The following is an 11,758-nucleotide window of genomic DNA, read 5'->3' on the forward strand; positions in this document are numbered from 1 at the left end:
GGGGGGGGGGGGGGGGGTGTAAGAGGTAAAGGAAGGCATCATAAAAGACCAGTTGGTGGCATATCAAAGAGGGTAAAAATAAGTGGTGCAGCGACTAATATGAATAATAATAGCAGAGCTGAGGAAACATGGCAGTGGGTGAGATACTAAGAAATGTGTTTGCATCCACTTCTACCTGAGCAGAATTCTGCTTCCTCTCAAACAAGACAAAACGTGAAATCTAACCACACTTAAATCTATACATTCACGCTCCTTTGTGCTCCTATAGAGCAAAGGTTGGCAGAATAACGGGTACGTAAATCAAAATGTGAGGCAGAATGTTTTCACTGAATTCTACCACAATGACTCGCACTCTCGACTGCCAAGAAAACCTCAAATGGTCGACATAATTTTCTCACGCCGACAGGCATTAAAACACGTGTAAACATGCCGGACACCAGACAGCTGCATGTGGCGAGCACTCCAACCGGCCACTGGATAAAAGTGGGCGAGGAGGGCCACCGAGAGGAAAGCAGCTGCAGATGTGTAAAGAGAGAAATGTTGTGCAAAGCTGGCACTGCACCAAGAATGCACACAGCAGTCACAGGCCGTTAAGCGATGGAGTGCTACCAAACTGAAGACTACTAAGACTAATGACTGTGTTTACAAAATGTCATACAGACTTTGTAAAATGTCAATTTTACACAAAAATTGATCTCATCACGAGGGCAAATTGCCCTTAAGTTTCTCCACACCAAGCAAGTTAGGCACATATTGAGTTGAGTCGGTCATAACTTCATTACATCTTCAAACGGATTACATCTTCAGGAGACACTATGAATTCAGTACGACTTCAAACATTTGCTGAAATAATGCAGAGAAAACAGATCAGTTACCATTCTGGGCCGAAGTTAAGAGTCTCAGCAGTCATATTCCTCACGTCCACACAGAACTGAGTATCTGAGAGGAAAAACATATTAAAGTTTTAAATTCTAAAGAAAAAAAACATTTTTTTAAACAAAAGAGCAAATGTGCCTTTATCTGCCTTACCCTGTCCAGATGATCGGAGCAGGCTGGGCTGGGCTGGGCTGGACTGGACTGGGCTAGGGCTGGCTGGCTGGCTGGCTTTAGTTAGGCTTAGGTGACTAGAAGGCTGAGTGGTGCTTAAGCTGTGGTCACAGAGATCCCCAAACACACAGACACAAAGAGAATAGCTGCCAGTTTCAGGTGCTTGAGGAATACCAGGTTATCAGGTCCTAACTAGATAAGGAAGGCAGGGGTGGGTGGGGGGGGGGGGGGGGGGGTCGACTATAGTTTGGAGAATGGAAGCTCCTGCTACTCACAGCCGACAAGGGTTGATGAACATAAAAAAAGAAACAAAAAAAAGAACCTTGGAAATTAACGATGGAACAAAATAAAACACTCTTGCTAGTAATAATGTTTTTTTTCCTTCCTTTTTTTACAGCAGTTATATCTCACATTAAAGTTAAAAATATCGATTGATTCATCAAAAAAGTAACGCAGGAACAAAACAGCCAAAACACTGAAACAGGCTGCTGGAACAGCTGCCAAGAGCAGACGTGACTCCTCTTTTCTTTTCTTTTCTCCCTCTCTCCCTCCGTGCCCTTTCCTCTCGCTCCAACTGAAATGTGGATTGACGGAGACCCTCCAGGTAACTCCTTTATTTCCTGTCCTCCTCCCTTTGCACCACTGAAAATGAAGCAGAGATTGAGAGAGGTCATCAGAGAAACCATTAAAAGACAGGTGGAAAGAATAATGTTAGAGCTGTGCACTTAGTAAATTAGCTGTTTGTTAAGATGCATTTTCACAGCTTGGCAGTCCACCCGTATTGTGATAGGAAAACAAGTGTCATTTGATTTTCCAGAGCGTAGCCTTCACACACTATTTTCACAGCAAGCCTTGGACTCGCTGAAAGGTACCGGCGCAGTCCGTTACAGCGCACGGAGCTGGGAGAAACACACTGTGGTGTTCCCACACGGAATAAATGAAACTAGCAAACTATTTCGAGAGGAGCGCTCGATGGTGGCCCCGTGTTTCTGCTGCTCGCGGGACATTTTTCCAATCCAGAGAGTAGATTTCAGTGATGTTGTAAACCAGGCAGCTGTTTGGGGATAGTTGATAGTCGAAAGTGTCACGGCAGCTACACCGATATCCAGGCGACCACAATTCAACAGTTAATGCTCATAGATGGTTAGCGCGACACAAACATATTCCTAAACATTTACGTGACCACGCCATTTCAGAAATGTTAATAGAGCCGGGTGTACAGCTGGGTCTGGCTATTACCACTATTCACAACTTATACCAATGTTTACGCTAGGTAGATGTGGTCATTTTAAACCTAGACGTTACTCTACACATTTTTTGTTTTGTACCATCACGATTGTGTTAGTTTTCACATTCCAGATGCATGGAGCACTGCTCTGTATTAAGCGGCCAGCAGACCAGCCTGATCTCCACAAGCTGAATTCAAGATGTGCCATCATATGCAATGTCACAGATATTATGTTTCCCAAGCACCATCTAGCATCAGCTTAAGCAGTTGTTCAGAGCAATGTGTTCCAGGTTGTTGGGCTTTGTAGGCTGATCTAAGGAGCCGATCGGTAAAAAGGCATTTTAATTAAGACTGCCTTCAATCGAGCAAGATGTTAGGAGCACGATAGAACTTCATGAACACGATGAGTGAATCAGAAAATAGTCTGATCCATTAAGTCAACCATAAAACAAACTAAGCATGTGTTCACATTAATGTCTTTGTCCTTTAGATCTATATTGGGGGCCATAAATTCTGGTGACTTAAATAAGCAGATTTTAATCAGCTGTACCCAATTACAATCACATTGGAAATTGATTTTAAAAAAATAACCAATTGCTGAGGGTTGGATGATATTGTGGGATACAATGTGAGAGGATCAGAATTTTTTTTACAGTCAGTGATTTTGTCTACTGTTCATACAGACGTGTATTTAGTGCATTTGTATGTATTTAGTATCTCTGGCTGTTTGATTAACAGAACACATGCCATTTCAACAAGTTTCTTTCTGGTTGGAAGTAAAAACATATTGAGCATATTTTCTATATATTGCAGTGCTCTTATGAGGTGAATCAACAGTGTTTGTGACCTCGTACTTGTAATACTGTTTTTTTTTTTAGCATTGTGCACACCCCTGTGGAAAGTCCGCTGATATGTTGCACGAAGTGAAACAAGCTTTTGTTACAAAGTGTGGCGCGCGTTAGCATCACGTTATATCATCCTTTTGTAGGTGCACTATTTACGTTGGTCTTCTGCAACTTGTTAGGCCACACTGCACTCGGTTAACACTATGACCTTTAAAAAAAATCGAGTACAACATGATTACAGCAGAGTACTTTGACAGTCTACCTTCTGCGTAACTCCACAGATATTCACTACCATAACTAACAACATATATAAATAAAAATATACATGTTTAAGGCAACAGTTTGGAAATTGGATGCCGACAGGTTCAACTTACAGCAGTAACAAACTGTTAAATCTTATTTTGAATTTATCAGCTGGAGGTAAAGTTGGCCCTGTGTGTGTGTGAACTTAAAATATGTCAACCTCTACAGAAACCTAAAAAAATATAACTGTTATGAAGATAAATTGGGACAAAAGCCACCAAATGGGATTGTACTATTTCCCTCAAACCTCTGGATACCACAACTGTTTGATAAACTTATTTAGGCTACTGATGCAAATGGTTTAAGTATCTGGGAATTATTTAATGCTGGTAATCATACTTAAAAGGAAGTGTTTGGAAATGTCATGAGCATTGTGACACTTACATTTTGCAATCATTTGTCATTTAAAAAAAAGCAGCAAAACAAGAGAACATATGACATTATGATTACTATCAGGCACTTGATTTTAAAGTCATAAAAAATACGTATCAGCCTAGAGCAGCAACAATTAAGAATATTTAACATGAACCTTAACATCTGTAGACTGAATGCGGTTAGTATGGCTTCAAAGTATTTCATAACTTTACTCCGTCCGGTCTCCGGGCCACAACAGGCAAATAATAGCAATCTTTAGTGTCCAGCTCAAACTTTGTACCGAGGAAACTCAAGCAAGGTCACGCAGTAATAACGTCGCCTGCAGAACATGACATTTCTTATGCATTAGGACATTAGCAATTGTTATGCTCCTCAAAATGTGGCGGGATAACGACTTTAAGCTGCGAGGCCGACTGAAAAGCGACAATAACGCTGACATTCAATGTATACCAACTCAAACTTTAACACACTCAACAACTGTTTCGTCGTAAAGATGGCTAACGTATTGACAAAATTGCTCGAGTTGACGTTAGCTACCGTGAGTGGTTGCGAGCTACATTAGCGCACATCGTTAAGTTGTTCGTCTTTCAAGCTCATTACTGCAGATCTACGTGTAGGTAAAAGTACATAAATATATCCTTACAACGGTATACGGAACCCACAATACCATATTTCTGTTGCATAACAGAGATAGGTTAGCTAGCTTGCTACCTAACCTAGCACAAGCTATGAGTTAATCGTAAAGGCCTTGGCTCCTAGGTTCAAATGACACCCGATATGATGGCGGAGGGGGCGGAGTGTTCAGAGCAGACTCCCCGGCCTTCTCCGCCAATGTACGGACGACCACCTCCACTCCGTTGTCGGTGTTAAGCTAGGGCTAATGCGATGTAAACAAAACAAAATGGCAGAAACAACAACGCTTTAACCGTAAAAGGACTTAGTGCAAATGCATTTTTTCACGACAGATAAAACCAAACCATTCGAGCTGCTAGAGCCGAGGTTAGCATGTTAGCTTACGTTAGCCAGCTAGCTAGAAGACAAGCTGCAAAGAGGAACCGTGGCTTACCTTCAATGTTTATAGCTAACGTTACCAGACTGGTTGTCTGCACGGCGTGTCTACAGCCAATATATCGTATGCATTGGTCTCGTTAAACACTGTAAACGACAGAATCGTACTTTCAGAAAGTCGTGCTCTGTATTTTATTTATTATTTTTTCCCCTCTCCTCCAACGGTCGCTGCTGCGTATCAGTATGTCTGCTGGCTCCTAGTCGCTGCTCTTCTTGTTGTTTGTGTTTCGGAAACATGGCCGTCCGTGTGATACCACGTGACTGGCCATTGACAAGCGGCTAACCAATGTTGTAGCAGGGTAAACACACCCCTATTTAACAGCCTGGACACTGTTAAGAGTACACTTTGCAAGGTATTTTTTAAATGCAGAGCGTCTAATGATGCGTTTAATCAGCCAGTAAGCTGAGCAGCGAGGCCAACTTTAGCACAAGATTGTGTTTTAGGCATAAACAGCCAGTTGAATACACATTCGCGAGGCAGGAATAACAAAATAACTTGAGACAAAGTTGTTACATGAACTTTACAGCCAATAGCATCATGCTTGAAATGCATACTGATATATTTTGAGTTATTAGCTATCAATACCCTTGAAAGTGAACTGAGTGACTAGCAGAACATGTTGAGTAGCAATGTCGAACTGAGCATGCGCGAGACTTTGTGGACGGCAATATAGGGTTTCGTCAGCAGAGGGCGCTGTTGATTAACAGTGGCAGTGTGTAAATAAACGGTAAATGATTTGGGACAGATACACATAGCCTGCTCCTTTGAAATGGGACCATTCACAATATTATAATGATACAATATTGTAAACATGCATGAAGGCTAAGTTTGAACTAATACTATATTTCATGCGCCCTCAACAAGGGGGTGAAAGTGGATGAGAAAAATATTTAGAACATGTGCCAAAAATATATATGTATATACTTTTTTAATAGGAACGGCTGTATTACCAAGCAGTTATTGTGTTATAAGGCATGCATAATAGGGTTGAAATTACTTATGTATGCGTGAAAATCCATTGTTCATTAGTAATTATCATACAACAAAGAGGGACAAGAACAATAACAACCAAAAAGGGATGATATATCACCAATTCAAAGTCACCTCTTATTGTTTTTTGTGTAAATATCAAGGTGTTAGTTATAATCAAGTGTATATCAACACTTTTTTTTTAAAGGAAATACAAGAAGACTACTTTAATAGGTAAGAAAGCATGCAGAAATAAATACAGAACAAAGGTGAAAAAAACGCTAATTTAGATGTTTACCACATTACCACATTTATTTTCATATGAGAATCAGTCGTATCCTTGCATACAGGTCACTCCAGGTCTGTCAAACCATGAAAGACTACACTTAATGTTATTATAGCTCACCCTTGCTTCCCATCGTCAGGCTGCTGCGGGACGAGTGGGACACACTCCATCTTATAGGAGAAATACAAGATGGAAAAGTTGCCGTGATTCATAGGACACTTGGAGGTGAAGAGCCCTGACTGAATTGGTGGCATTGGCTCGGTCATACACCCGTAGCCAAAAGTTTTGAGAATGACACAAAGTATTGGTTTTCACAAAGTTTGCTGCTTCAGTGTTTTTAGATATTTTTGTCCGATGTTACTATGGTATACTGAAGTATAATTACAAGCATTTCATAAGTGTCAAAGGCTTTTATTGACAATTACAGGATGTTTTGGTATCCTTCTTTATTCAGGGCTGTGTTCTTATGCAAAATTGTGAGTGAGCCCACTCCCTTGGCTGAGAAGCAACCCCACACATGAATGGTCTCAGGATGCAATCCCCAAACAATTGGAAAGGGGATTGATCAGAGAAAATGACTTTACCCCTCAGCAGTCCAATCCCTGTACCTTTTGCAGAATATCAGTCTGTCCCTGATGTTTTTCCTGGAGAGAAGTGGCTTCTTTGCTGCCCTTCTTGACACCAGGCCATCCTCCAAAAGTCTTCGCCTCACTGTGTGTGCAGATGCACTCACACCTGCCTGCTGCCATTCCTGAGCAAGCTCTGCACTGGTGGTGCCCCGATCCCGCAGCTGAATCAACTTTAGGAGACGGTCCTGGCGCTTGCTGGACTTGTTGGGGGCCCTGAAGCCTTCTTCACAACAATTGAACCTCTCTTCTTGAAGTTCTTGATGATCCAATAAATGGTTGATTTAGCTGCAATCTTACTAGCAGAGGCCTGTGCAGAGATGCATGGCTGCACACACATTGCAGGAGCAGATAAATCAACCGTGCAGCCAATAGATCCACCCTGAGCTGCTGCAGCTTTGCATACCGAGTGTCTGTTCAACTGTCATTACACTTCACCAGATTGTGACGGTAACACAAATGCTCAATTACAAATCAGCCATTCACTCATCACCACATGGAATTTCTTCCCCCGCAGAGATGTGAGACAGGACATGTCCCCTCCACAATTTTTGTACCATTTTCATTGACTCCAGTCGTGTGGCGATGCATCCGTTTTGCACCTGCGTCCTGTCCGTCTCCCTGCTGACGGCGTGCCCCCTGGTGAGCGCCAGTGTGTCGAACAGCTTCAAAGACTGCAGCCATTTCTTCTACATGCAGACACCACCTGCAGGGATGAAGGGAGCTGACCTGAGGAGGGTCTGCCAGAAGTACGCAGACAAACTGTGCTACGCCACATTGTATGACAGCAGTCGCCGCCTCCCCCTCTATTCAGCTTACATCTTTAAGAAGTCTGATGGGAAGAGGAGGATGGACACACCGTGGATGTACGAGCCACAGGTAGAGTATAATGTATTCGTTTTAATTATCACTTTGTGTTAAGCGAGAAACTGACTTTTCTTTTTTTGATAATATTGCCAATAACAAGATTAACTGTAGTACAATCCCTGTTTGTATTTCACTCCAGCTGCTTTGCAGTAAAGATCAGTGTCAGTATGCATGTTATTAAAGACCCAACAGCACAAACAGAAGTATTGGTGACATCACCAGATGAATTTGGGACTACTGCTTGCTGCCATTTGGCCAGTTACTGGTGGCAGAATTTGGTAAAGAACACAATGCCTGCATGGAGTTAATGCCGGACAAACATGGAGGAATTTCCACCTGCCAATCCCCCCAAACATATCCCCAAACATACTTGTCTTTCAAGGAATAGTTACAGATAAACAACGAGGAAAAAGTATTTTTAGAAAACGTTTACAGAAAAATGATTTCAGCACAAAGACAGCTAGCCTACGTGTACAAAAACATACACACTGAGACACTGAGAACACATGAGATCTTCTCATCTAACTCTTGGCAAGAAAGTTAATAAGCTCATCCTCAAAACTACTCCTTTTTTATAAACACTAATTGGATAATTATCGTTTCAGCAGTTAATAAAACGAACCAATCATTATTCATATTCGATTTGTGTAAGAAGTTGAAACTTTTTGAGTGGAATCGTATTTCAGTCAGATTAGATTAGTGGAACTGCATTTTAGTGTCTTAACCTTTGTAAAACAGTCACTTTGAAAATGATAAACACCACGTTCCTTTCATTTCCTTTTCCCTACAGTTGGTTTCAGATGATGAGAGTGGCAACATGAAAGAGCTTCCCCTTACTGAGGACACCCCACCTCTGATTGAGGACAGCCAGGCCGTGTTGGAGGACTACACAGATGCTGTAGAATATAAACGTGGCCCACTGAATCCTGACCTGCACCAATCAGAGCCCGATGACAAGTCCTCCACATATACTCTGACCAATGTAGTCCCACTAATCACACACTTCCTGGACACTTCCTGGAACCCATACTTGGACATCATCCGCCGCCGCCTCAACAACTTCTGCCACGGCAAATCTTTCATGGTGACAGGGGTGACCGTCTCTGGGGGGACCCTCCGGCGAGATAACAGGGACCGCCTGGCAATCCCAAAACACCTATGGTTGGCTTACTGCTGCCCACGGTTCGACCACAACTCTCCTTACGAGGTGAGGTTCATGTTCCCTGGTTATGGGGGCTATGCACTGAATGAACAGACTGACCACAGTGTGGTGGAAGTCCCTCTGAAGACTCTGGAGAGCTTCCTGAAGAGCCAGACAGATGTAGACATGACTATTTTCTACAAGGGTTGTTTGTCAGAAAGCACCTTCAGGAAGAAGAGAGACCTGACCAGTGTTTCACTATGACGGGCTGCACAGTCGAGGATGAAGCCTACCTACTGTACAAACAGGACTAACTCAAGTTGAGGCAGTGTTAAAGGTGCTGAATTCGCAAATTACAACAGCAAACTATTTGCCAAGTAAAGATTTAGTGGCGTAATGTCGTCCTGAACAGAGAATGAAGTCGCTCTTCCTCTGTGTGTGCGTTGTAGTCCGAGCTTTGCTTTGTTGACATACTTACCGCTGAATTAAAATGGGAATTATATTAAGGAGGGAAAAAATAATTTCATGACTAACGTGGCTCTTGATTTGGCAGGTTTGGATTCAGATTAATTGAATGGACCATGGTACAGTTGACCATTTAGCATCAACAAAGCAAATTGTGTGTAAATGCACATTAAAAGGTGCGCACTACAACCACACGTCCATGAAGTCAGGGGATCTATGAGAAACAAGAAAATAAAAATAAAAGCAGCAGTACGACAGGTATCCTGAATTGACTGTCAAATACCAACCAATCCCTAAGAACTCTACATCCTACATTTCCCATCATGCAACTCTAATCCATGTGTATTTCAAAAGAGAAACAACTCCACCACATGTTGGCTAAATCAGATTAGGCCTTAGTCTAGGTAATTTGCCTGTACTGTAGATATGGCAGTGCTGAACAAATTTTAAAATAAGACAATACTATCTATGACAAGTATTTACTATCTTTAACACAAGTGAGGAATAGTGTGTGTGGAAAAGTGTGCTAAATCAAACAGGCAAGAGCCAAAACATTTTCTTTATGGGGAGTTTAGCTCATATGCTTGAACATGAATGAACAGTGAATGCAATAAATGATGTAAGAATTTTCTGGCCCTCAGTAGTCCACCATACCCTGCACCTTCATGCATGACATTGGAGAGTGTTTAAAATATGTTGGTTAAGTGACAGTTCTGTTATGTATAAATTCTATTTAGAACAGGCTATAATTCAGAAATTTTACTGTGGATATGCTTTTACTATATTTGCTTAAGTTGTATATATTGATTACTGACAATGTTTGAGATGAATGACACATCTGTAAAAAAAAAAAAAGACATGAATAAAATAAAATTTAAAAAACAGTTGCAAACATGCATAATATGATATGTGGTTCAGAGTGCACTGCCTATGGATAGTGTTCCCCAGTCAATTTCATGTCACTTATCCCTATTTCGTTGTGAAATCCTCCTGTATTAGTAACTCTGACAACTAATCTGTAAAATAATGTTACTAATTAATTTCTCCAGATGTCTTTATAGTTACATTGCATGTTGTACTTTTTGGGGAGGACTTCATTTGAAATGTGTAACCCAAAAGCTTTTATAACAGGCCACAGAGACGAGAACCTTTGGACAGGTTTATACCCCTCTAACCAATTTAACGGCTACACAATGGCTTCACTGTTGCAGTTTAGTCAAATGCTATGTGGGGCCAGCTGAACCCTGATAAACACACCAGTCCAGCTCAGTGGACAACACCTCCACCTACACCCTGGATACTGATTCTCAACACACTCGAGGCTGCTGTATTTACAAGGCGTTTGCTCCCAGCTCAATAACATCTGCCAAGGCACAGTGAACTCAAGAATAAGTTGCTGCACTCCAATATAAGCTGTCCTTATATCCTATTCCCTAAATTAAAATATAGACATACTGCGTATTCCAGTATTTATTGAAGCCAGAACACATTTACAATGAAATATTGAAGTCAAACATTAAAAATAATGTAATTCAGCATGATATACATCATAATCTTTGAAAAGCCTTAGAACTTGAGTCGAATTTGAAATATTTATAAGTTGTGGTTGACTAGTAATATGACCTTCCCCCCCATGAGAAAAACGCGGATGTCTCTGCTGTAGGCCAGTGATTCTTAACCATGGGGCCGCGGACCACGATGGGGCCGCGAACTTCACCTAGAGGGCCGCAAAAAACTTTCAGTTTTGCACCTGTGGCCCGCGGGACCGCATAGGTTATCAATTGAAGACACCAGAGATATTACTGTTCTCCATGAGACGCTCAGTTACAATATAGCTTCCCACCACCTGGTGGCGGTAATGCGTCAGTCAGTCGTTTAACAAGCTCCAATAAGCAGAAGAAGACACTCAGCTAGCCGCTAGCCCAGGCATGGGCAAACTACGGCCGTTGGGCTTTTTAATCCGGCCCGTCAAATATTGGTACAAAATTGTCCAAACTATAATAAAGACCAGACCTGGGCAGTATACCGGTTTTAATTTACCGTATGATATGAATTCTTCACGCACCATTATACCAGTACATAGCCAAAACAACTTCTGTCTGCTTTCAACATGCAGCTAAATGTATTCTTTGCTGCTAATGCACAGCGGTCAGTGCTCGTTGTCTTATAGGGTTAGGGTTAGGGTTAGGGAACCCTAGTCATGGTCATAACACAACAATTAACAACCCACAACTAATGCTCTTTAACAGAGAAAAACACAACAGCACACAACAGTCTGTGACACATAAACAATTTGTAACAATAATAATTGTACATTTATAAAATTTCACTGCCGAACTGCATGCTGGGTACAGCTCGCGAGCGAGCCTGCTTGCTAGCACAACAGTCTGCTAACAGCTAGCTCCAGTAACGTTACATTAAAGAACAGAGCAGAGCATGCAAGATGAACATAGACAGACCGGAGCAGTCTTACATCAGTGTTACATCATATAATGAATCATAAACATTACACGATTTAACCACTAGAGGGCAGCAGT

General features: G+C 41.7%; 2 protein-coding genes across 5 annotated transcripts in view; one reads left to right on the forward strand and one right to left on the reverse strand.

Annotated features, from left to right (window-relative positions):
- Positions 1-5,107, reverse strand: part of gigyf1a (GRB10 interacting GYF protein 1a) — a 15,794-nt gene extending 10,687 nt beyond the window's left edge. For all 4 annotated transcript variants that reach the window (XM_031851195.1, XM_031851194.1, XM_031851196.1 and 1 more), the window contains exons 1-3: positions 4,865-5,107; positions 1,030-1,689; positions 876-939 (exon numbers count right to left, since the gene is read on the reverse strand). In XM_031851195.1, the coding sequence (XP_031707055.1) occupies positions 876-910 (35 nt within the window). In that variant the 5' untranslated portion in view covers positions 911-939; positions 1,030-1,689; positions 4,865-5,107. The remainder of the gene's footprint in view (positions 1-875; positions 940-1,029; positions 1,690-4,864) is intronic.
- A 2,226-nt stretch (positions 5,108-7,333) lies between these two features.
- On the forward strand, positions 7,334-9,020 carry LOC116385469 (endonuclease domain-containing 1 protein-like). Its single transcript, XM_031850966.1, has 2 exons — positions 7,334-7,627; positions 8,406-9,020. Exons 1-2 carry the CDS (start codon positions 7,334-7,336, stop codon positions 9,018-9,020), a joined length of 909 nt encoding a protein of 302 aa, XP_031706826.1.
- The last annotated feature ends 2,738 nt before the right edge of the window (positions 9,021-11,758 follow it).

The sequence above is a fragment of the Anarrhichthys ocellatus genome, unplaced genomic scaffold (genome assembly GCF_004355925.1).
Source record: "Anarrhichthys ocellatus isolate YVR2014 unplaced genomic scaffold, GSC_Weel_1.0 scaffold11, whole genome shotgun sequence".
In the NCBI taxonomy this organism is placed as follows: Eukaryota; Metazoa; Chordata; class Actinopteri; order Perciformes; family Anarhichadidae; genus Anarrhichthys; species Anarrhichthys ocellatus.